This window comes from Leuresthes tenuis, unplaced genomic scaffold (genome assembly GCF_036924035.1).
Source record: "Leuresthes tenuis unplaced genomic scaffold, fLeuTen1.0.hap1 SCAF_17, whole genome shotgun sequence".
Lineage (NCBI taxonomy): Eukaryota > Metazoa > Chordata > Actinopteri > Atheriniformes > Atherinopsidae > Leuresthes > Leuresthes tenuis.
The window spans coordinates 5,855,282-5,881,318 of NW_027325371.1; the positions used below are offsets into that span (position 1 = coordinate 5,855,282).

At 41.0% G+C, this 26,037-nt stretch overlaps 4 protein-coding genes across 8 annotated transcripts; 2 read left to right on the plus strand and 2 right to left on the minus strand.

Annotated features, from left to right (window-relative positions):
- Positions 1-1,683: 1,683 nt before the first annotated feature.
- Positions 1,684-13,679, minus strand: rundc3aa (RUN domain containing 3Aa). The gene is made up of 11 exons (XM_072368452.1): positions 13,419-13,679; positions 5,508-5,635; positions 4,999-5,132; positions 4,827-4,912; positions 4,504-4,593; positions 4,136-4,216; positions 3,870-4,035; positions 3,627-3,784; positions 3,231-3,344; positions 2,931-3,037; positions 1,684-2,613 (listed from the first exon to the last, which is right to left on the minus strand). The coding sequence occupies exons 1-11, from the start codon at positions 13,496-13,498 to the stop codon at positions 2,471-2,473; spliced, it is 1,287 nt and encodes a 428-aa protein (XP_072224553.1). The 5' UTR covers positions 13,499-13,679; the 3' UTR covers positions 1,684-2,470.
- On the plus strand, positions 6,900-12,103 carry zwi (zwilling). 3 transcript variants are annotated; one of them, XM_072368454.1, is made up of 3 exons: positions 6,900-8,564; positions 9,534-9,934; positions 10,437-12,103. In XM_072368454.1, the coding sequence occupies exon 1, from the start codon at positions 8,127-8,129 to the stop codon at positions 8,373-8,375; it is 249 nt and encodes an 82-aa protein (XP_072224555.1). In that variant the 5' UTR covers positions 6,900-8,126; the 3' UTR covers positions 8,376-8,564; positions 9,534-9,934; positions 10,437-12,103. The 3 variants fall into 3 exon arrangements, with proteins under 3 accessions (XP_072224555.1, XP_072224554.1, XP_072224556.1); XM_072368453.1 differs by having other exon boundaries at positions 9,534-12,103; XM_072368455.1 differs by lacking the exon at positions 9,534-9,934.
- An 891-nt stretch (positions 13,680-14,570) lies between the features above and the next one.
- Positions 14,571-16,792, plus strand: rnf113a (ring finger protein 113A). The gene is made up of 10 exons (XM_072369353.1): positions 14,571-14,713; positions 14,883-14,962; positions 15,046-15,144; positions 15,407-15,514; positions 15,681-15,790; positions 15,881-15,987; positions 16,093-16,182; positions 16,261-16,354; positions 16,442-16,548; positions 16,654-16,792. Exons 1-10 carry the CDS (start codon positions 14,608-14,610, stop codon positions 16,719-16,721), a joined length of 969 nt encoding a protein of 322 aa, XP_072225454.1. The 5' UTR covers positions 14,571-14,607; the 3' UTR covers positions 16,722-16,792.
- A 27-nt stretch (positions 16,793-16,819) lies between these two features.
- Positions 16,820-26,028, minus strand: strada (STE20 related adaptor alpha). Of its 3 annotated transcripts, XM_072369350.1 has the most exons (13): positions 25,895-26,028; positions 24,664-24,729; positions 24,154-24,211; positions 22,632-22,660; positions 19,924-20,026; positions 19,713-19,834; positions 19,445-19,553; positions 19,205-19,328; positions 18,914-19,085; positions 18,660-18,764; positions 18,142-18,395; positions 17,996-18,038; positions 16,820-17,807 (listed from the first exon to the last, which is right to left on the minus strand). In XM_072369350.1, the coding sequence occupies exons 2-13, from the start codon at positions 24,673-24,675 to the stop codon at positions 17,652-17,654; spliced, it is 1,287 nt and encodes a 428-aa protein (XP_072225451.1). In that variant the 5' UTR covers positions 24,676-24,729; positions 25,895-26,028; the 3' UTR covers positions 16,820-17,651. The 3 variants fall into 3 exon arrangements, with proteins under 3 accessions (XP_072225451.1, XP_072225452.1, XP_072225453.1); XM_072369351.1 differs by lacking the exons at positions 22,632-22,660; positions 24,154-24,211; XM_072369352.1 differs by lacking the exons at positions 22,632-22,660; positions 24,664-24,729; positions 25,895-26,028.
- Positions 26,029-26,037: the final 9 nt, after the last annotated feature.

Genomic DNA, 26,037 nt, shown 5'->3' on the forward strand with positions numbered 1-26,037 from the left:
TAAGTCAGGGTGATCTGGTTGGTTGTTGCAGAATATTACTGAGCGCTTATTGGTCAGGACATCCATCCGTCTCCGAAAAAGAAAGCCCCCCCCCATACGCACACACTAAAATAAAAAAAAAGTTCCCACCCACTTTGTTGAGATTTCTTTTTTTCAACTTTGCGGGGCATGGGCCAACTCTCCCCCCTCCTTTTAAAACCCATGTCCAAACCCTGGATCCATTCGCAGAGTTTATGTGTGGCTACGTGCGTGCGTGTGTGGTCTCTCAAAGTATGGTTCAGGGACAGCTTGGGTGCCTGCAAGAGCTCAAGAGGTCCGGGACAGTGTTTAGAAATGTCTTGTAGCCTTTAGTGAAACGTCGTAATACCCCTCAAGGAGCATCAGAGTGACCTCCAATGCAACAGAATAAATCAGGTCAAAGTTGGGAAGAACATTTTTGTGCGTGCCGTACAATCACTGAATATACAGAATGCAACGCTTTTTCTCAAGTCAGGTGTGGTTATTGTTCTGTCCGCATGTCTTCAAACGATATTTGTTGAACTGATCATCATCTGAAAAAAACGACTTGTAAATAAGCCCTTTGACTTGTGCAGAAATATGAAGCACATCCATTCATATACAAAGTAAGTGAACTGCAGATTTAAAAGTGTGTATTCTACAACACACTGTGCACCATATAAGCACACAGCAGATATCAGTGCCTCTTAAATCAGACCACAAATTAAGCTTTGTGAAGATTTCCAGTTCCACAGACTACTTTTTTTCTTACGAAGCTCCACAGCTTGATATATCTACATACTGCATTTTGATCTATAAGAAGCTTATGACACAGAAACATCCATATAACTCAAGCTACGTCAGATGTTCTGGTAACACAACAGAACCACAGAAAGTTTGCCAGCGGGCCTCATGTTACCATCACCCTTATGCCTGCTGATGAGGCTCTCCACTGTGTACTGGATTGATATTCTGAATATGTTTACCCAGTTGCAGCATCATGAGAAATGGCACCATAAAAACTTTTTCATCAGATCACGTGTAGATATTTGACCAACTCGGTGAGTCACAGACTTTTTGGTTGCTCAAATCAAGCTTCTTCATACTCGCTCTTGAAGCGCTGGAGGGATGTGATTAAAAGAAATATGTGGCCAAGAAAGCAAAAGAGAAACAAGTCAGGTCTCCCCTATATGATGGTAGCTGCTCAGCAGCAAGTAGAGAATACTCTCTCTGAATCAGCAGCATTAAAAGTTACTGAAAAAGACTTATTTTGTTACTGTTATATTAATTACCTTTGTATAAACCAGCAGCCAGGTAGTAGGGTTTCAGCATTTTTATCATGAGCAAGATACTTTTTGCAGTTTGAGATGTTATAACTGCAACTAACCAAAGCACGTTGGTCATATTCTTTATATAGATATAGATATCTATATAAAGCTACGGGTATACATTTTATAGGTATGAATTAGAATCTCATGTTGTATCGAAGGATGTTTTAAAAAACTAATGAGGTCACAGTCTTAATGGAACATGGTATGCTGCATTACACCACTAGATGGAAGTAGAGTAAAACAATTAGACATCTCCATTAATGTTCTGTTAAGAAACCTTTTTTAAATCTGTTGCCACCTTGTGTTTGTCAGTAAAAAGCCAAAGAAATGATAAAATGCACATACACGGCACACATAATGGAAAAAGGCAGTTTATTGCAACACAAAACAAATAAAACTTGATGCATGTATGAAGGCCATACTGTACAGCTGTAGTGGATCAGTGAAACCCATGGACATACTGTATGTGGTGGCTTAAGAATCAACAAATAGCTGCACAGGTTTAAACATACTGGAAATGTTTGGGGTGTTTGAATAATAAGTCAGAATGATATGCACTTTCAGGGGTGACAGGGCCCAATGCCATTCAGTCACACTCGGAAAACATACCTTTCTATGCTCTCACATAAGAGCATAGAGCATCTGAGACTTCGTGATGTTTCTATATCTCTTTAAATGATCGTCACATCTGTCGTATCTGTCTGAGAGGTTGCATCCAAACCTGTTTTGGCTTTGGTTACACTTTGACACTAAAACAGAATAAAACGGGCCAAAGATGCACTAACACATATGATATTGAGTAGAAGAAAGAAGGAAACATTTATGAAGGTAGATGCTTTGGAAAAGGTTTGCATGATTCTGGATAGGACAAAGTGGCGGATGTAGAGTAAAAGCATAAAGTCAAGTGGATAAGATGAGGAGAAAGCAAAGAATCTAAAGAGATTGATCTTCTCAGCTTCATGAGGATTTCACCTTCATGTACAAAAATCCAGATGTGTTTTCATGACTTTCCTGTTGAAACCTCATGAAGATGGGTGTTTAGAGGGAGCAGGATTTTGGTCGGGTGCTTGGATAAGATCAACGCAGCATCACCAGGCAGACAGGCTAGGGGTTTCATTTTGTCAGTTGTTGGTCTGGAGCTCCTAGCTGGGAGAGAGCGCAGGGCTAGGTTCAGTGCTGATGTTGACCAAACACTCGCAGGACTTGAGGCTTGCCAGGGACTTGGAGCTCGGTAAAGAGGCCAGGGAGCCACACAGACCCAGCATGGAAGGAGTGTTGTCTTTTCCTGCAGCAACAAAACATAGAAAAGTACCATAAAATTCAACTTATGATGATGCATAGTTTAAACTGCCTACATGAAGCACCATACACAGGCATGAAGCCTGCCTTTGAGTGAATACATGTATCTACATGTGCATGGGTGGCTGCCACTGAGAGGCTTTTATGTAACAGTGAAGAGAGTACAAATATATTCCTGCACAGCCAGAAATATTGTTTCACTGCAACTGAAGGATAAAAATACCCTCATTTGAACTGACTCAGTAAAAGCTGCTGCAGCAAATATTTTATGATGCAGATTGTAGCGCTGAAAAGCAGTTTTACCTGCTGAGGTCCAGGCAGCATCTCCGTTCTGTCTCCCATCAGTCTTCTGGGAGTCAGAATTCAGACTGACTTCAGCAGAAAGCTGCTCCAGACTGTGGAAACTCCTCCTGTACGACACAAATATCACCTTGATGCAAATAACACCAAACTACAATAGTCTCAGGCCTGATTTATTTGACTTTAGTATGGTGTGAACAAATGCCTAAATAAAGAGGATTTAATACATTGCAGAAAAGATTTTGACAGACTATAAACAAAATCAACCAGGAACACCTTGTTGTATTGTACATGTAAGTTTACCTGCGGAACAACTTGACATCGCCTTGGTTGTTTGTGACGGCAGACCACTGGTTGACCAGTGGGATGGAGAGATCTTTAGCCAGATGGGAGGAATCGCACGGCATGAGGGTAGAGCTGAGGACAGGACAGACAAAAGATGATCAATTTAAGAAAATCCTTCATACAGAAATCTCTTCACAGGGAAATCTCCTCTTAACAACACATAAGAAAGTGGTCTTTTTCTTCGTCTGTAAAGAAGTTATTTCAGCTGAAAAAATCTTCATCATATCAATAACGGTCCTTAGTAGTGACTATTTTTTAAAGTCCATTTTCAATTTTTAACCTCAGCTGAAAGTGTGTGTCTGTGAGGAAAGAAAAAAGGTGAAGGTAATGTAGAGTTTGTATGTGCTCCCTCACAGTTGTGCCTGCAGCTCCAGCACGATGGCTTCCAGCTCTTTCTTCTCCTGCTGACCCTGCACTGTCAGCTCCTCCACTTTTGCTCTCAGTCGCTTGTTCTCTGTCTCCACGTTCTTAAGCTGCGACTCCCGCAAGCGCACCAGCTCCTCCAGATAACCCTGGACAGCACACGTGCGATTACATGAGGATTTTTGTGAAGATGCTGATAGGGAATAACAGTTTGTAAAGGTTTCTGGGAGCCACCTTCTGGGCGTAGACGATCTTAAACCTTTGCTCCATTTTGCGACACTTGTTGCTCCAGCTCTCCTCGTCAGTCACCAGAGGGATGTAGGGATGCTCGGGGACGCTCTCCTCGCTGTTACTGCTGTCCACACTGCGGCGGTCATCCTCATCACTAAGGTAATCATAGCTTCACAATAGAAAGCCAAGGAGAATTGTTTCACTCAACATCCTGCACAACTCAAGTAATATTCAAAGTGGGTTAAAGGTATCAGCTGGGTCAGTTTCACCTCTGAGTGAACTTCAGGTACGGTGTGTAGTCTATCACAGCTGGGGATTTCCCATCCAGAGTCTCACCCTTCAAGCAAAAACTGCACACAAGTGACTTCATTAGAAAATGCTCTTTTTTAAGTTCACAAACCCACTTGATTTATACATTATCCACCTGTGAATATACTGGTACTGGTAAATATACTAAAACATATGTATTTCTATTCATATTTGGCTTAAAACCTAAATAACAGGTCTAATTAGGTTGAATGACAATCAGTAAACATAGTGGTTTTGATTTTAAAAAGCCTGGCTGGTGTGTGTGCTCATATTTTGAAATACAGTTTCTTTGATATCAAATATGAGTCTTGGCAGGGCACAACTTCACCTGAAGTCAATGGCACTCAGTCCAATCAGCATTCCTGTCAGCACTGTGGCTTCCTCTCTCAGCAGAATAGCTCCCTCATCATAGAACCTCCTGTCAAGTAAAGAGGCAAGAAGTGATCATTTATGAACTTCCAGGTATCCCTTTGACAATCTTTCTACCTGTAGCAAGTTAAATACTTTATAGTAATCTTAAAGAGTCGTTTACAATGAAAGTAATGTTTCTTACTATACTTTTGTAAAAATTCATTCATGATCCCCATGACGTAGTGAAGAAAAACTACAGCTGAATCTATCAAAACCAAAAATTTTACTACAACATCTGACCTGGTTGTTCTGGTGTCCCGCAGAGCAGTGGACACATATTCAGACAGGCGTTTTTCCATCAGCGCCACTCGAATCCATGCCCGACCCTGTGGGATGACAGAAGAAGTCAGCCGTAACAGAAGGCCCTCTTTCACACTCTCCCACACACACTTGTGCGTATGAAAGTCCTTGCCTTGGCTCGTGATGTGCTGATGTTCTCAATGTTTTCGATGCTGGCGATGCAGTTGTTCTGCACCTTGCTGCATGCAAGCCGGATATATTCCCAGAAGCTGCGCTGTCCATCTGAGCTGAACCAGCTTCCCGAACCTGGTTCAACATAAAAACACAACGGTGAATAGTGTCTTCTCTAAGAGCAACACAGCCTGTAATAAATGGTTAAATGGTGCAGCGCTTTTTCTCTACCGTCACAAACTGTCGGGGGCAATGTGGGGTTCAGTGTCTTGGGGATTGAACCGCCAACCTTCTGGTTAGAAGACTTCTACTCTACAGCCACAACAACAGTCCAGCTGACTGTATGACCAGACCCACTTCTTAGAGAATTAACACATGCATCATCTTACATCAGTGGTAAATGTTGACAGTTTGAGATGTGTACCAGCTCTATATTAAATATCCTTTTACCGTTCAACATTTCCAGTCATGTTAACTGATTTGAACATCATTGGCGCTGTTATATGTTACCTGCAGTGTTACCTTTGAAGCGGTGGCTGAGGATGTGCTCTAAAATAGCAGCAAAGTTAATAAACTCTTCGGATGAGTCATCTATCGGCTCTGCTGTGTACTTTTCAAGGAGAGTCTTCACAGAGAATCTGAAACAGAAGCACGGATACCAAGAAGAATTAGAAAATCATAACACAGTGTCAAGAAAAAAGTTGTGTCACGTGTTAAGGACTTTCAGTTGGTTTCGTGCAGGACATCCCATGCAGCTGTGTACTGTACTGTACCGAAGCAGACAAATGTACGACTGTATGGAAACAACGGCAGGGAGGAGGGCTTTTTTCTTTTTTTTGGGAACCACGCCATCTTATCATACTGAGGTCACCCCAATTGTCTTGTATACTACACAAAGCATCCCCTTCAGCGCTTTGGCAGTGTTATCATGAAAACAACACAATTAACCCCCTGTCTTTTCAGTCTTTGTGCGTGCAGTGCTTCCAGGTCCTTTTGGGTCTTGTCTCTCTGAGGGACCGACCAGCATCAAAGAATGATCAAATAATTCCCTCCCCCTCATCTATACATTGTGGCCTGATCTATTTAGAGGAGCTGCTGCAGCTTTAGGTTGGCTTTTGACCTCACATGCTCACCCTTCTGCACTGCAGAAGGACTGCTATGCAGCGCGCATGTTAGGAGCTGGCATCCAGGCACAGGCTCGGGCTGACTGCCTCCGCTTCGATGGGCAACACTAGCATCACAGAGGGCAAGACTGCCCTGGCAGTGGGGAAAACCTCCATAGCCAGGGGAAAGACTACGGTCTCCTTAGGCAACTCCTCCATCTTCAGGGGAGTGACCACCACCTCCATGGGAGACTCTACCATCCAAAGGCAAAAGACGACTGTGGCTCTTGGACGGGCAAGCTTCACCAGGGGCACCACTACCACCTCCTTCCGCAAAGCCTTGATGTCCAAACGCAGGAACACCTAGATGGAGAGGACCCCTGAAGCGAGGGCTAAGACAACCAAAGCAGCCCAGCAGTCAAAAAAAGACTCTAACAATGAGTGGAAAACTACATTTTCGTCAAGTAAGACTTCCTTCACTAAAGGCAGGGTTTCAATCCTGAGGACTAAGTACGTCATCTCCTGGGGTAAAAATTCAGTCTTCTGGAGCAGAACCACCGTAACTTTGGGCAACACCAGCGTGGTCGTGGGCAAAACCTCTGTGACACGAGGGGAGACCACGAGCTCTCTCACCACTCTGACCTTCACTCATGGGACCAAGTCTGTGTCTGTGGTCAAAACCACCCTCGTCAGGGGAAAAGAAACGCATAGCAACATCTACTGGAATTTTCACACTTGAATCCAGCACAAAATTTAAAAAACGTGGATATGTCTATGTGGTCAGTTTTAGAAGGTCAGTAGTAACAATAGTCAGTACAACTGAGCTGCTATATTTGTGATCAACGTGTATCAGAAATTTGAAGTCAGTAGTTACTCATCTGCTTGTGCAAAATAAAAGAGGAGGTTCCAAAAAAAAGAAGTGCTAAGTGAGTCTCAGATCTAATGGGTTTGAAAGCAGAGATGAGCTGTGCTGAGCGTGTTATGCAAATGTGACAGTGATGAGATGAGGCTTCGTGGTTTGTTGTCTTGGCAGGGAGTGTGAACACAAGTGTGTGATATATGTGGAGACACAACAGCATGTGTGGTTTTCATCAACAAAATTCTGTTGTACTGCGCAGCCATCGACATGTCCACAGCACTGGTACAAATGTAGGAGTTCTGTTCATGCTGATAAGTCTTCCTACATTCCCATAACGCCGCCGCCATACATCCGACAGCAAACCCTGTTTTCAACAAGACTGTAAAAGCTGATTGATGTAACAGTGCTCATAAAGATAACATGTCTAAACACTGCTTTGCTTGACTTTTTTTTATATGTAGCTTTTTATGAGCTATTATAAGATCTTATTTAATCAAATCAAAGAAAATAAGCAGTTGCTTTTTGAAGAGTTTGGCAGGGATACAAGTGGAGAATAAATACCAAGTAAATGAACCACACCCATATTTCAAATGGATTGATGATATTAATACAAGAGAGGTGCAATCAAAGCCTTGAATACAAGTGAAGAATGCAAACTTCTTCAGCCTTCCATCTGTAAAAACGGACACTGTGCAACTCATTTTACATATGGTGCATACAGCTGTATATAAAGGGAATGTCTTACAATCAGAGGCTATAGGGAACAATGGCTCAGAAGAAAGTGATGTCACCGCAGACTGTCCTCTTTGCAACAATGTGTCCTTCAACCGTCCGGTGTCGTCGTGGCGATGGGACAATCGCTCCACTGTCCCAGTTCCCCCAGATAGGCTGCGGCCACCTACGGCTGCCTCTGTCCATTCACAGGACACATGGGTGGTATGTGGCCTTCCAAAGCCCACGTAGACTAGCTCAACGAAGGCATTATGTGACACGGGGGTCGCACTATCCATGCTTAGCATTCTGGTCTGCACAGGATCCCAGCTGATGTTACTATTAACCCCGAGGGCTTGCAGAGCAGGGTGTGCTGCATGAGCGTGCGATGCTTTGGGTCGAGTGAGTCCCAAACCCCACCACTGAATCTGGGTCAGGAAGACGAGCTTCTCCTCAATGGGCAACACCAGTTTCACCGAGGGGAAGACGGCCTTAACCCTGGGCAACACCACCATAAAGAGGGGGAAGAGCAAGCTTGCCATGGGGAACTCCTCCATCAGCCGGGGCAGGAGCACAACATCTCTGGGGTCCTCCACTATCACCAGTGGGAAGACCAAGATCTCCTTAGGCGGTGCCTCCTTCAGCAGAGGCACTACCAGCACCTCTTTTCGGAAAGCCATCTTCCCCAAACGCAAGACGCTCTAGATGAGAGGGAACCACTTCGTGGGGTGGGGGGACTGGCGCAAAATGTCACAAAAACATCAGCACAGACAAGATATGGACACTACTACAGCATCTGCACAGGGTCGATTCCAACTGAGGGCAAAAACTGGATTAAATTTACTTTTGGAGCTTTGACTTTGTTTGGTCATGCCGGATTTATCAAGGAAACAGGTTAGTGCCATCTAAATTCTGTCTGATAATGGTCTCTGCTCAGAGAAAGTGGGTCAAGCAGCGTTTTAATGTGTTATAGAGGTCAAGGGATTTTGGTTGCCCCTAACCCACAATGACCCAAAAATACTACTGGGAGATAATACCAGTAAGTAGAAATATCAAATGTTACGGGAAGGATTCACTGTTACTTTTCAGCTTCAAAATAATATCTGCTTCAGGGGGTAGAAGCCCCTTTGGCATGATCTAAAGAATCCCATCTAATCAGAAGTTTTTTGGGAAAAATCATCAGTGGAGAATATCTGTGAAACCCTCTCCTAAAATCCCTCCTCTGTGCACATTTTTGAAAGAGAAATGTATGAAATCAGGCAACTCTTCATTATACACAGTGCTGAGCTCTTGAAAAACCACGGAAACCCCTGATTAATGGAAATGCTACCTCTCTGCTGATGTGATTGCATTTAAAACCATTACAGCACAAACTATGCTTTAGCAGGCCTGCATGATCCAATAATGCACTGGCAATGTTATCTTAAAAGAAAGATTGCAGCAGATGATTGTAAATTAACTGAGGTCCTTTGATCTGAAGAGGAATTGCTGGTATGCCTCAAATGCAAATGGATGGAGTGGAATGGCAACATGCTCTTGGTACGATTTGACACTGAAAAACAACTGCAAAGCCTTCTAACAAGCTTCTTTTGTGCCCCCTCTCATTCTGCCTGGATCTCCGCCAAGCCCACTCAGCTCTCTTTAAATGCCCTCTTGTTCTCTTTCTCACCTCTCCACTGTACTTACTCAACTGCATTTTGAGCTGCAGCACCACACAGGATAAGCATTTATCATCAGTGACACCTAACCCAAATACAAAAAGCGTAGCATCAACTCTCTCAACTTTTGTTTTCTTTTTCCACTCATAAACATTTCCCTGACTTCTTTCTCTTCCTGTCGTCTTATTTCTGTCTCTCTCTTCAGTCTTGGCATAACCAGCAGGATCAGATGACTGGCGGCAGCATTGTGCAACACCAGCCAGTAATGACCTGTCGGGGGAGACGTCTTGTCTTGCACTGGACTGGCAAAAACAGCCATGAGAAAAAAAATTCCTTGTGTTCTGTTAAATATCAAAATATAAATCATAGTTTGGGCCAAATCCAAAAGTCGTAACTACAGCAGGGTGTGTCTCTCTCACCCATCCCCTCTGTAAACAAGTGTTCAAGCAAAGTGTTCCATGGTCAGCGGAGGTGGAGAGGGATCAGGGCGACAGATGGACAGCATGGGTGTTTGGCTGAGAAGCACTGAGAGCGTAAATCAGAACTCTGAGCATGACGGGGGGGGGTTAAAATGACTATTAACAGGGTGACACACAGATTTTAAAGGTGAGAGGGTAAGCTGATAATAGGTTCAGCCAAACCGACTGAAACCTCTGCTGTAATTTCAGATACTTGACGGTACTCGTAAAAACAAGTGTAGCTTCAGAAATGATTTTTAAAAAAAATTAAAAAGAAGACTCCTTAAAAGTGGAAATCACACCACACATACAAATTCTGTTTTTTAACATATTTCTTATTATTATTCTGAAATGGAGCAGAGAAAGGAAGAGAGACGTACGAAATGATGCAAATGTCATGCTTTACTATCACTAGATATTTACAAAGAGCCACCCCCTTGCAAAAGCATGCCCAAGAATGTGAGTCTGCATTTGTGTTTACAACAGCACAGAAACAGCACTCTCCTCTGGAGCCACGCCCCAGAAAAGCTAAGACCTCAGCCAAGATGCAACACACCCCCTCACCCCATTCCTTTTGTTTACAGGAAGTAACTGAAAGGAGAACACTTCAAATTAGACTTGTCTCACTCATCTTATCTATTCTTTCTCAGGTTCACCGTGTCCACAGCAACACTCCTCCTGCAGTAACGGACAACGGCACGAGTCCTCATTGCCAGACTAAAGCAACAAGACAGTCAATTTTACACAAAATAATGCACAATGTGTGCTGTAAACAAGCACATGGCAAGTTGTTTGACTGTTCATCCCCAATATTGGTCAAATTGTGCCCAGATTACCTCAACTAGGACTTCCATTCCATTAGTAAATTACTGCTCGCTGCAGGAAGCCTCAGCCCTGTCACGTAAAGAGAAAGCTTGTTGCTAGTGGCAACAGTGCATAGATACAGTAGATCATGATGATACTGCTGTCCCTCTAGACATTTTAAACATCACAAAGTTTCTTCGTAGCCATTAAAGAAGAAATCCTTAAAAACCTGAAAGCAGAAAACGCTCATATTTAGGCCACAAAACATTTTAATTCACTCTTCTGGATTTGTGACCTGACATCAGTCATCTATTTTACTATTTATAATTAATCTTAATTGTAGCCTGGTTTATCATGAGATGACTTCATTGTAATGCCCATAAACCCCTGATAAACTGTTCCCTGAGATGGTGCAAATGTCAGATTTTCCTTCGTTATATACAAGTGTCTTTTGCTGTACGTGTGTCTCTCCTTAAAATGGGTCCATTCTCTTATGTACGTCACTGTAAACAAGCCAATGAAACACTGTAGAGATTAGTCAAGATATTGTGCCTGGTACTGGTGACCCACATCATGCCAGACCAAGTGGAAACCATTTAAACAGGACTGTGATGCCAAGTTGTTTTTGTCAGTACCTAAGAAACCAAGCAACCTTAAGACAAAAAAAATATGGGAATTATTTGCCCCAGAAACTGAGCAAAAACAGTCCTTTTTTTTCAATAAAACAAACTGTTCAGAGTTTAAAATGTTAATCTGTGTGTGCTGACTGTATGTTAAACAAGTATGTTTTTACAGTGAGGGGGAAAACGGTCAGGCTTTATACACACACATGTATTAGGGTCCAATATGCTTGGCCTGATGTACTAATCAAGCACTAACTTCATTGAGCTACCGTAGCCAGGCAGAAACTCCTCTGTAGGAATATCTTTGTGTAAGTCATGAACCCGGATCCTGGATTCTGCGCCAACATGTTGCCCAGCCTGCTTTATTGTCTAGTCAAAGGGCCACTGCTGATTCAGGATCTCTCCTCATTAAGACTGAACGATCACACAACAACTTGAATCATCTCTGATCAGACTGGCATCTGGAAGATCAACATAAAAAGGTCAGAAATGTGATGAACGAGGAGATGGGGCAGCGACACAGACACGCCTGGAGGAAAATCCCCCTTAAGTGAAGCTAATCAACGTCATTAGAAAAAAGAAAGAAACTGTGCAGTGAGCATTAATGATGGAAAGCTGTTTGAGATTTATTTCTGTCTTGTGGTGTTCGTTTGTCATTAAAACGCTTAAATGATTAAATGTGTTTTTGCACGTTCAGGAAAAAAAGTGAAAACAAGTGCATTTTTGTGTCCTTGCTAATCTTTCTCTGTGTCCACTGTGAGAACTTTTCTTTCTTTGCAGGCATGCTCTGCTTCATGTTGTGTGTTTTTGCCTTTCTGTACGTGTCACTAGAATGCAGACAGAGCCTTAGACAGAAAGGAACTGGAATAAAACGCTTTACTGTGTGTCTACCAGAGTCTGGGCTTTTTTCTCCCCCTCATTAGTACATATTACATCATCTTCATACTGTAGATTCACTGTAAGGCCATAGTCTTTGACAACAATTAATCAATCCAAGCACAGCTATATTTTCCAACAACTCAGGGATCATCTTACATAACATTAAAAAAACTAAAAAGTATGATAAGGTTACTATAATCTACCAATATCAAAAAGATTCTAATTAACAGGGAAATATAATATACATATATATAGAGTTGGTTATAAAGTTATTTTATGGTAAAATGTCAATGAAGAAAATACTCAAATGATTAAAATTGTGAAAAATATGTCAAACTTCCCATAAATGAGGCCCTTGAACAATGCAACTGCTCACCAATCATGCTTACTCTGAAGAATTTATACTTAACTCCAAGTTAAAAAAAAAAAGGCTGGACACTACTGACAATACCTGATTTAGAATAATCAAACACGACATCACCTGCAGCAACAATTGAACACTGGTTCCAAAAGGACATCTGAATCATGTGGATTCTCAGTATTACATAAAGCTGGACATGTTGTGCAGCTGAAACCCTCTCAGCGACTCAGTTAATTGTCCTCTCAGCTCAGACATTTACACTCCTAACCTCTCTGAACACTCTAGAGGTGAGTGGTTTATCAGAGTCTGGCAGACACTGCATATCACAGTCCATCTCTGCTCTGTATAAACTGGATGAAGGAGGATGGAGGGCCATAGATGTGGGGAGGAGTCCTTGCTGGGTTCCCAATGTCCTTGTCCAATTCAGGCTCTCATCCTCCCAGCATGGAGGGATGAAATCTGCTGTTGGCTTGTTTTATATCTCCTGAGCCTGGTGTGGACACAATCAGCTCATCGCGGTGACATTATCATCATTTGAAGCTGCATTTATCGTTACAGACAGAAACCAGGCAGGTGACTCGACATAAAAAAATAAACCTTTCCAGGACAGATTATATCACACCAAAGATACATTATTAGATATAATAATCCCATCAGATTCTTAGATGTAAACGAGCATGACAGGTTGCAATAATTTTCTCAATTCTCCAAAAGCGGGAGTGATGGCAGGGTGGGTGAAGGTGAAAACGCACCTGCCTCCTCTCCGTCTCTTGCTTTTCTAGAAATGTGTCGATTATTCTGCATTATTTTGAATCCATCTATTGTTTCACCTCAGGAATAAACGCAGAGATGGACGCAATAAATAAAAGCCCTCCTCGGTGGTCAGAATGATTTTATAAACTGGGCAGCATGCAGAGACAGGTACTTTTATACAAACAGTACATCGACGGGGTCGTGATGTGTACCTGCAAACCGTGATGAGGTTTTTTCGCTCCACAGCGACGCTCCGAGCAGACGCCTTCTTCGATGTCAGACCCATAGCCATTGCTGTCTGATGCAGCCCGACTCCATCCAGCAGCGGCCCCGGGGCCTCTTCTGGATCCGTGCCCAGGCCAGGACCTCTGCCTCCGCGGGCCCTGCGTACTACCAACACCGGTGTCCTCTACGTGGAGCCACGGATGCTGCAGCGGCCGCCAGAGGACAGGGTCGAAGCGACAAGCATGAAGTTAGACACAGTGACCAAAATAACTTCCGGCTGAAACTTTCAAAATAAAACCATAAGTATTTATTTGTATTTTATTGCGCTGAGTATGTATTCACAAATTACCTTTGTTTTTCCATCTTCCTGTTTTTATTCAATGCATATCAGACACTTGGCACAGCGGTAAAACCAACATATATGATGCCTTCACGGACTTTGCCAATGACGCTAAATTGCTTCATGGCTAAATACGTCTTAATGTCATCATACTAAAAACAACTCTGGAAGTTGTGGTTTGTAAATGTTCAATGAATATTTCTGCAAAAATAGAAAGGACTAAAACATGTAAAGATTGAGTGAAGCACATCAACCAACAATTATTTATTGTTATCTATCAAATCCATTGTCTCTGTATAAGATTTACATACAGTATACTGTTTTATTACAGATCGAACAAATTTCCTTAATTTTCTTATTAATTATTAAGGCTTTGTGTGACAGCTCAAGAGGTTGTAGGTGTATGGTGAACTCTGGCATCTTCAATTGATAATATTATTATTTTACCCTTCATATAACAAAATAATACGTTATATCAGAGCATTAGCCAGGACAGTTACAACAAAAAACAACAACACCCAATATCCAGTATTAGATTATGATTTGTAACTATACTGAATCTTTAACACATTATGTGCAATAACATCTCGATACCTGATAATATGAAGGTGTTAATGCCTTCAGTTGCCCTCCATTCAAACTTACTTTCTCACAGGAACATCTTTAATGTAATTTAGTAAAAAAAAAAATTAAAAAGAAGCTTATTTTTTTTTATCATTAATCAAACATGGGACAGCCGTGATTATCTTACAGCCAGAAGTGGAAATAACGAAGGTTGACTCCGGGACAGTAGATGGCGCTGTTGCGACAGTGGATATTTACAAGCTGTTGGCAAGATGGCGGACTCTGAAGAGCCAAAAGCGGCGTCTTGCACGTTTTTGTTCAAAAAATCGACAAAAAAATTCAGTGGGCGAAAAAGAAAAGCAAGTGACAGTGAGAAAGGTAGTTACATAACCCTCTTGGTGTTTTTTCATTATGTCAATTGAGCTTAAACTGCGACTTTGGCGTCGATACGGGTGATTCCTGGGATGTCGAAAACAAACTAACAATAATTGGTGTGTTACTGTGTTTCTCTTGTAATGATGTAAAGTTAAAGTCATTAATTTTTCAGATGATAATAGTGACGAGGATCAGAGTGCTGTGGTCAGAAAAGAAAAGAAAGGCGGTCGGGTCAACCCCATGATTCAAAAGGTACCAGAGCAACAATGAAAACAACGTCATAGCTCATTTTAGTGAAACGGAGGAAAACGTTATTTTTATTCTTCTTTGCACAGACCAAAAAGGTGGAGAAAGACACCGTGTCTTCCAGTGAGAGTGAAGATGAGAAAGAAGACAAAAAGATCACGGTTGCATACAAATCTTCACGGTCAGCGGTGAGTTGAAGCGTTTCTTTCACATTGTATTTAAAACCATAATGCTCTAAAGCCAAGCTAAGGATATATAAATCACAAACGTATCTTTAGTCTGAAGCTGTGATTGAGGTGTCAATAGCTAAGATAGCTGTTTAGTTGTCAGGACATTTCTTTTTCGTATGCCTCCATTCTTTTCTGTGCTCCAATGAGCCACTTTACGTACTTATGTTATGTTAATATCTCTCTCAATTTCTGTTTTTCACTTTACGTTGTCCCTAAAAAGAAACCAGAGGGACCAGACGACATGGGGGCAACCGCTACATATGAGCTGGACACAGAGAGAGACAACGACGCTCAGGCCATTTTTGAGAGGAGTCAGAAAATCCAAGAGGTAGGAAATGCGTTTTCCTGTTTTTATTGTTGGAGAACTACTGTCTTTGGGGGTGAAGAATTCATCCCTGTAACACACATTGATGTACTTTATAGTTGGTTAAACTTAATCTGGAAGCTGATCCATTTATCCACATGATGTAGAGTTGTTTTTAATCTTTTAACAGGAGCTGACTGGTAAAGAAGATGATAAAATCTACCGTGGCATCAACAACTACCAAAAATTCATAAAGCCTAAAGATACCACCATGGGCAATGCCTCCTCTGGCATGGTCAGGTGAGGCAAAGCAGCCATCATCAGCAGTCATGAAAACATCGCCTCTGTTAGCTAAAATTATTTTTCCGTTCAATCTTTTTTAAAAAAAAGAAAAGGACCAATCAGAGCCCCTGAGCACCTGAGAGCTACAGTCAGGTGGGACTATCAGCCGGATATCTGCAAAGACTACAAAGAGACCGGTTTCTGTGGTTTTGGAGGTCAGCAAAAAGAAAATGACAATTGGGAGTAATCTATTAAATAATTTACCCTTTTCATTGTATTTTGACCATTCGCTTCTCCGTGTTCCTCTTTGCTGCCATCAGACAGCTGCAAGTTCCTCCACGACAGATCAGACTACAAACACGGCTGGCAGATTGAGAGGGAACTGGAGGAGGGCAGATATGGAGCAAATGGTGAGTTAATTAGGTGGTTTCCAAATCTACTTTTTGCACAAGTGAGCACTTTCTAAAATACGCTGCGTTTCCATGTAGATGAGGAGAACTACGAGGTGAGCAGCGATGACGAAGACATACCTTTTAAGTGCTTCATTTGCAGGGAATCTTTTAAGAACCCCATTGTCACAAAGTGAGTTTTCTCTGAATGTTTTACTTTGATCTACAGAACCATGTTTGTTACCAATTGCAATGTGTTAACCTGTCAAATCTCTCCCAGGTGCAAGCATTATTTTTGTGAGGTCTGTGCCCTTCAGCATTATCGCAAGTCTAAGCGCTGCTATGTGTGCAACACTCAAACCAACGGTGTCTTTAATCCTGCTAAAGGTGAGTGTGGTCTATCAGGAAAGAACTCTAAAGAACTGAATACAAATTGAAGCGATTGATGCAACTTTTTTTTTTTTTTTTTTTTAAATCATCCCTTTATTGCAGAGTTGATGGCCAAGATGGAGAAACATCATGCTGCCACAGACCAACCACCATCTGATGAGGAAGATTAGCATCTGAACATCTTCAGCCCTCCCTATTTGTGTTTGTCTATGTACATTTTTATTAAAAAATTTTATGTTTAGTTGCCTCAATAATTTCCTCAATGAACTTAAAACACTGAAGCAAAACCAAGTTTATTGTCAAGTTTTATATTTGCAACACTTTGCCCTTAGTTTCAAATATACATGCAGACAAAACGAGCACCGATAAAACATTCACTTTGACGTGAGTAACACCCAGAGTGAGTTCAAGAAGATGAAGATGTCTTGGCTTTTAAAGTTGAACAACTGTAACCTCTGTGCCACAAAAGAGAAGCCTGAAAAATGGGATTTAATTTATAATGTAACACAAGGAGAGAGCTAAGGAATGTGTTTACATGCTGTTCCCTTAGCTGACCCTCAGGAAAAACACAAATACCTTCCATCTGGTGTAGAGCGCAAACTGAGTCAGCTGTGAGGTCTGCTGTGCATCCTTATGGTGGTCTCTGAGCAGATGGGCCATGCTCACATAAGAGGTAGAGTGCCCCCTCTGAATATTCAGTAGCAGCTTCCCACTGATCATTCTCATGACTTTAGGTTTAGGATACATCTGCATCCATAGATCTTCCTCAGACACTTCAGAAACGGTGTGAGGAACAGGGGAGTCACGTGGTGTTTTAGCTCCAGCGAGGTTGTAGCGTGCAATCTGTAAACAGGTGTGCGATTGTGTTTGAGAAGAGGCCACCAGTGCAGTGCAAGAGTTTGTGCATATCTAAAGAACAAAAGCATGAGCAAGACATAGAAAAGAGGCAAGACAGCTGCTGGCTTTCAGCCTCTGTCTGAGAACACCGAATCCTTTCAATTTGACATTTGCAATATTTACCAGGGAGCTATAACAAAAACATTCTGTTCATAGTGCCTCAATACAATCCTATGCTCGTCTTCCCATCACGTCCTCCACTGTCAGAAGTCCCAGTCGTCCACATCCAGGTGGCTAAGACCAGACTCCAAACTTGCCAGACCAGAGGGAGAGTCCTGTGCCTGGGAGCTCTCAAAGCATGTGATGGGTGACACGGGCTGCAACAGCTCAGGCAAAGCGTCTGATGGTCTGCGTTTGATCTGAGAAAACAAAAATATTGGGACACAAAACATCACCTTTTCTTTTATGATGGGAAATTATTTTTCTTTGACTAATTTCTATATTTAAAGTGGAGTATTTTTATGGCTGGATATGAGGATACTTCAGAGGCTGGAAGTGGAAAGTAATAGCAAATACACAGTGAAAATTTTCCAGATATTTTACACACCTGTTTGATGAAGGGATGGCCAATGAGAGTGGTGGCAGATGGTCTGAAGAAGAACAATACAATTTTTTTTTTAGCATTTTCACCCCAAATTCTTCCAAAAAGCATTTCCAGCACAATATTTTAACATGAAGATCATTTTGGCCAACCTCTTTTCTGGGTCTCGCTGCAGACACAGCTCAACAAAGTTGTGGAATTGTGAGGTGAACGTCCGGTTATACGGATGTCCTCCTGACGACGAGGACGGCTCTCCGTTAGAGTGCCGGAGCCCTCCTGCTCCTGGACCCTCACAGATCCCAGAGTCCGCTCCAGAGCGGGATGGCTTCAGGGACAGCTCCTCTGGGGGAATAGTGGTGGTATCCAGCAAGCAAGGTACAGTACCATTTAGCTTCTCCAGCAGCATCTGTGAAGTGGACTGTCAATCTTAGTCTTCCGATTTCAGATAAAAGTGAGTTTACTGTCCAGTTAATGGGAGCTGGACTTTTCAATATCCAGGTTTTAAAAGGAATAAAACAAACTTTGTCCCAATTCTCATTTGCAAGGGTCAACATGAAAACATTTGTTAATGTAATTTACCCCAGCATTTAATACACAGAATTGATCTCCACAGTTGATACAGAGCAAGATGCGACCAATTAAAGCAGAATATTGATAGGTCTCTGCTGACCTGTGTAGCTGGCATGTCTTTGAAGGGCACATGTCCATTAGCCAATTCACAGGCTGTTATACCAAGGCTATAGATGTCCGATCGAGAGTCGTAGCCCTGCAAATTCTGAAATAAGACATTTCAAATACTTGTCAGCTGTTAATTTTATCGTGGCTATTCTTCATACTTTGGTACTGAAGACAGCATAGAGAACTGTAACCCTGCAGAAGAGTATTTCTAAAAAACACTTTTCTGCTGGGGTGAGAAGGAAGTACCTGTTGCAGCACTTCTGGGCTGAGCCAGGGCAGCATCTTTACACTGTACTGGGGGAAGTCGTGGACCACTTTGGCCCTCTGGCCATGACGGATCAGACTGAAGATGCTTCGCAGACCCGACATACAGACCTGTCCATCTGCAGATATCAAGACGTGGCTGGCCTTCACACTTCTAGATGACCAAAACAGTAAAGACAATGAATATATAATAGACCAATAATTATAGTAATTATTAGTAAAGTCTGACTGAATAAAACAGCATGCGTGTCTGCTCACTGCAGTTTGTCTTACCGATGCACATATCCCATGTGGTGGATGTATTCAAGAGCTTTGAGCATGCCAAGCAAAATGTATGCAATGGTCAGCTCACTCATACCATCAGCAAAATGTGTGCAGATTAGATCTCTTGCTGACCCTGTGAAATCAAACACGCATAACAATTAGCAGAAGAGCATTCCTGCGTCAACAAAGGCTACTTTATAATGATATGATTTAGTACATCAATGATTCAGTGGCAGTTGAAATTATTACCATAAGCCATGAATGGTGTGATGACCCAGAGCTCATTTTCAGCTATGAAGATGCTCTTGTATGGTAGAATACTGAGGTGATGAAACAACTTTGACACATGTAGTTCACCCTGATAGGAAGAGGAAAGGATATTATACCATATTTTGTCAAGATGACAGATTACACTAATAAAATGAAGGCGTAATTCCTTCCCACTGAAGATGAAACAAGAGGGTGAAGATAACAGGAAAGTTGAGTCGTGAGGACTTTGGGGAATGATGATGCAGACCTGCAGGTAGGTAACCATGTCATTAGTGCACGACTCCAAGTCGATTCGTCGAATAGCTACATGTTCCCCAGTGGGTCTGTATCGAGCCAGGTTCACAGTCATCAAATCGTCCAAGCCCTTCCCTAAAAACACAAACAAAAAACTGAGTGCGGTTTGTACATTGTGAAATCAATACGTGCAGCCAAGTCAAAATGACTTTGCTTTTACATACCAATTACAGTGAGGAGCTCATATGAGCTGCTGTCAGGAAGGAAGCTTCCCATGGTGTCTCGACGGGGAAGTGAAGTCAGACTCTCCTGACTGTTCTCATGGGCCTGAAGGTGATGGGGAGAAAACAGAACGAATGAAGATTGCTTCTGACCCTGGCTTCATTTGTCACAGAGGACTGTAACAAAGAGCTTGTGACTGAGTACCAGAGGCCGGTCTTATGTGTAGTAACTGTCAAACAATTACAAGAAACAGCAGACTGACGTGAAAAGCAAATTGTTAGCATGACCCATAACACCACTAATATTAGAAAAGATTAGTTATACATTATTGCAACCTATATCAAGCAATGTGTCTAGTAAACACGAGTATCTACCATTAAAGCACATAAAACTATACGTGCTGCTCAATGACCCCAAAGAGTTACAATGCAGTATCAGTATTTATGAAACATTGACATATGGTTTATCTTATCATCAAATAAATACAGATGTGTCACTGATGCAAACTCTAGACTTTCCTCTGCTCAGTTAAAAATTTTGCAAACACGTGTAACAAGGAGTAAATATTCTTGGCAGTGAGGACTCCTGAATTCCATCAATTTAATGCCATAGAAATGATGGAAATGGACAGATTGCTGTAGCAAGCTGTGGAGGCAAATGAAAGCAAAATGTGTCATTATTTGGACTGTTTCCATGGTGACCGAGATTAAGATGTACATTCAGCATAAGAATAATGAGCTGTGAGTTGGAGATGGCCTTATGTGCAGGAGCACACAGCTGTAAAAACATCCTCACAGATGCAACTAAATTTGTCCCATATGTGGACAGTTCAAAAGAATGTTAATCCAAATAGTTCAGCCTAATGCACTTTAAATTAAACACAATTTAAGTGCAAAGTCAAACATGCTTTGGCACCAATTGCTTCGGGCTCTTATACACCAAACCAACAAGAGGAACTTGCAACATGCATGTGTGCATGACAATATCCAAAATCTGATCTTAATCAAAGTGCCTCCTACTGTGCACCCTCACAATAAAAGAAAAGCGCTTCAACAAAATGCAAAAGTGATATCCAACTGCCAACTTGCACATTATAATCATATAAACAATCTGCACAACAGGACATAACTTTATAACTTACTCACTTAGATAAAATGTAAAGAAAGCAACGTTTGCACAAAAAAAAGGTCATTATTAGTTTACTTTTTAGTATCTGATGTAGATTTTCTCGGATAGATGTGCGTTAATGTGTCTAAACTACTAAAAAACATGCATTTTAATTTCACTTAACACATCATATGGATTGTTTTGTACAGTATGCTTTTGTCAAACATTTAAGTTTAATGCAAAGAAAAACAGTAAATGACACATTGATGTATAGAGCTCATTCACTACGCTGTACATCCAGTAATAGTAATCTATCTCGCCGAGCATGTTTACATGACACGAGGAAACAAAAACCCATTTATTGTGTTAGCCTGACCAAAACCAGACTTTAGAAATACACGTAAATGTGTCTGTCAGACTGAAATTGTACGCAATTGAGCTTCTCAAAACCGGACTAACACACTTGGGTAAAGCAGTTTGGGCGCTGCGCACAACAAAAGTAAAACAAAAGTGTATATTGATACAGATTAATTCCCAATGAAGCTGCACTACCTCACATATTTCATATGTGCATAAGAAACTGCGACTGGAAAATCAGGCCATTACGACGACTTGTCAAGTTGTGGTTGTTTCCAGAGTATTGCTCCGCTCCAACTAAATAAAGATTCTCTAAGTGCAGCATCATCTGACAAAATCAGCCTTCAAGCAACTTGACGACAACATCTGTGTTGTGAATTCTGCTATACTTAGGGTTTTGATGATCTTTCACTGTTAAAGTTAGAAACAGCAGAATGTTTTAAACGTTTTCTTACACTCCACAGCATCACGGTGTCGGTCATTCTTAAACAAATTACTGATTCCACTCCCAGGTATGTATACTGGGACAAGTACGGTGGTTGAATCAAATGGCCAAGTCGAGCTGTGAAGGTAGTCTAACCGTGCAGATAAGAAACAGCTGTTCACCAACACACTGAGCAGCCGGCTGTTGGCTGTTGGTGTATAAGTGCCCTTAAAGGAACATCTGCAAATCTTATTTAATCACATTGAGTACAACAGAAGCTGTCATTGTGATCAAACTTTGAATGGATTGCTGTGAACTGCAAAAGCTAAAAGCTTGGAACTCCATCCATCAACAGACTGCAGTGAAACCATTTCTGTTCACCATCAACTCAACAGCAGCACGTACACAAAGTGTCACAACACAAAATATCCTGAAACAGTGAGTTAATACTTTTAAGGGGGCTACAAAAAGACATCTGACTCTAAAACAGAGCAGCTGCCTGGAGCACAGCATGTTAACACATGCAGAACACTCAGACAGAACCATTACAATAGCCTGTATGAGAGAATTACTCGTTCTCTCTGTGAGAACAAAACAACCCAACAAAAGCTGTGGTGAGTGAGGTGAAAAGACCGTCTAAACTACAAGCATGTGCAGCATGTCATGAAGTGGGCACTCATGCATACATGAATGTGCAAAGCCTTGGACTATTGTGGATTCCTCTAAATATAACTCTGTGCGCACACACATATACCTGCATGCACGCACATACACAAAGGCTCATGGGGGATGACGATGCAGTGACAGGAGTGCCACACTTACTTTCCTGTGTGAGAGTCCCTGAGCTTGCTCTGGGGTAGAAAAACCATGTCAATGATATAAAAACACGTACACAAAGAAAACGAGAGAAGGTTCTGTGTTTAGAGAAGCTTTTAAACTAGTAAGCACAGGCTTTGAATGTGAGGTTTCGCTGCATGATGCAAAATTTAATCGTTGCTGGTAGCCTGAATTTATCAAAATCAGCAGCTTTGTCCTTCGGGTGACCAGCTACAAAGTGACAGTGTGCACCAAAAAGGACACTCATCTGTTTTAAATATTTTCTTACACAAGAAAATGACAAAATGAACATAGGTACTCTGTGGGATATTATGTAAGGCAATGGGAACTGAGCACAGCCAAAAAAGAAATGGCATACTTGCACAAACATGCAATGCTCAACAATGACCTGCAAGCCAAACAATGGAAATGAACGGAAGCTTACATACAAAAGAGCGTAATTCACTCCAGAAACTTTCAATAATACAGAAAAACTACAATAATGTAACATGATAATTATTGTTCAGTCATCCTGTAAGCTTAAAGGTTAAGACATCTGTCCACTGGACCTGTGTTACATCTCATATCCCCACTATCCACCCACATCATGTCTGCATCATAAATTATTTTGTGGAATAACTAACAACAAAGTATTATCAACAAATGAACAGTGCAAATGTTCCGCTTCATTTCAAAAGCAACATACCCTGGAAATAATTTACTGTTAATGAGGCTTAATGAGCCCCCCACCCATGCAGATTATCTTAGAGAAGAGCATGTTCAGGACTCAGATTTGCTTGGTTTTGACCAGTTGTTTACCTTAGCTTTTCTGAACATACCTTTCATCAAATTAGCCTGCTCTGTGCTCTAAAGGACAGAGATTTTTACATGAAGGGTGGTTGGTCAACGTCACAAACATGAAACGTCACTAATATGACTGGAAAAAGATAAGCAAGGAAATAGAATAAGAACCTCTCTCATTTAATTCAGGCATCTAACCCTTGTGCTGCATCAACTTTGCTTCAAGTGAAATTCAAATTCAAAACTAAACGCCAAAACATCAATAAACTCCCGCCAATATTCATTCACTGATATGTTCTGTGGTGATAGAATATATATAATGATATACTATAAAGCCAAATTTAAAGGAACTGGGACATAAATTATTCGCTAGCCAAAAACAAACACATTAAAAAGATAGAAAAATTTACAAGGATCAAATGAAAAAGGCACATTTGTTTAATGCATCAAGCACACACGAGAATTAATTAGCAAGCTATTTTGTTTGTGCCATCCTCTACACAAACAGAAACAATGAAGCAATAACACTTAAGACAGGTTGGACAGGAATGATGCCTAATTATTAGGGATGACATCTGAGAAGCACTGCAAAGCAAGTACTCAGAGCAAAGCTAACATGAGAACTCGATACAGGTGTCTCTTTGTGCTTGTGAGCAACATAATGTGTAACCAGTGGTTTGGGAATGCTTAACCCTTTTATGATGAATTGTTTTGACTTAAGCCTCACCTCCGAATAACTCCAAATCCCGCAGGCTCTCCACACTTAATTTCTCAGATACCCAACGCTGATAGACACAGAGGGTTAAAAGCAGGCATGGAAAAGAAGAGAAAAATGCGAGCAAGAATAAGAAAAGCTTACAAAAGAACACATACATCAAGTTTTTTATGCTACAATGGTTAATGAAGACAACCTAAAGTGCTGATGTACAAGTTTCTTGTGTCTTCTGTGGAAAAGAAGAAGTCATGGAAAGCTTTAATCAAAATATATATTTATTTTTGTCTTTGAGAAGTTCTGGATCAATACAATGTTCTTTGTATTCTTAAGAAATTATTGACCAATTTTCTTGGATTAATCACTTATTTTCTTGGACTACTGATCATATTTAATGTAAACAATTAATAAAACATATAATCAGGCAAATTCCTATTCAAAGCGTATAATTAAATGTGAGCTTAAAACAGGAAATCAGCCCTATAAACTTACGTCAATAATCAAAGATGCGTGGCAAACACTTACAAGAAAAGACATGGGTCCTCTTGAGTTTGTTACAAATGATGCCGAAAACAAGTACAGGTCGATTACCTGCAGAAACAGTTGGGGAAAAATTGTGATGAAGAGGATGTCATGTTTGTACTCTTTCTGTCAGTTTCAATTTGAGGAGGAATTTAGAATATACAGCTTCTTAAGCAATTCATATCCACTGCATGCTTTTAACTTACAAGCATGTAACACGAGTGTCACATCATCATTTTTAAGTTAAGTTTTCAAGAAAAGAAGAAAAATTTATTTTTTAACAAAGTGGCAAGTAGTCTCTTTGGGGCATAACAGTTTATGGAACAATTAAACTAAATAACAACTAAAACGTTAATTTTCACAACTTTGTTAAGAATTCTCTGGAGACATCCCCAGACTCTATAACCCATGGACTTTACCAGAAGTGGAGATTCCTCATTAGTAATGCTTTGCGAGGTTTTAGTGCAGCTCACTGTTTATGGGTATAATTGCTTTAGTTTTGTTCTCAACAGGTTATGGGCAGCTTGATAAGGTTGAGACTATGTCAATTCTTCATCTTTAAAATCATCCTGGTGATCTTCTGTCACATCACAAGTGACACAATGCTAATGGTTGTCACGTGTGACGTGGTAATTCTACTATTGAGATTTATGAATGGTCTGCACCTTATGTTGAACCCAAGATTAAATAGTACCAAAGGCGTAGGTAATGATACGCCTATCTTCTGGAGGATGTTGCATGGTATAAATAAGTTATTCTGTACTTGTAAAGGACCTTCACTTCTGTGGACATCTAAAAACACCCTTCCTCTAATTTTGTATGCAATAATTAGCTTAAAATGTTTTCATAGAGGTACAGAATTGTCTGACATAAACCTATGTAGTATTCATGCAACATAGGTGCATAAAATAGGTGATAGACGATCTCTTGGTAGTTTGAGCAAGTATATCTTCGTATCTTAGAGTTGAAGCGGAACATTTACGTTGGAATAAATCTGACTATTATGCAAACAGATACGCCAAGTTAAACGATATCACACTAAAAAGCCTGAAAAGACTTAAGAAGAAGGAGGAAAAAACTTGTAACAAAAAACTTGTGACAAGCAAGTAGCTTGTTCATAATGTTATGATGGAGGACAACAGCTAGCATGAGTAAATTATCGCTAGCCAAAGTAGCTACATGGACTTATTTTAACGAGTAAATACAGTATCACTGAAATGTTTTGATGACTTACCAAGTTATTTTGAAGAAAAGCTATGCCTAGTTGGAGTATTAGTATACTTTAAGCTATCCTGTTTATCGAACCATCCTGTCAGCCTGGATGTTTTGGTCAACCCTTTTACACTTCTCGGTTGACCATTGTGTCGCGCACAGATG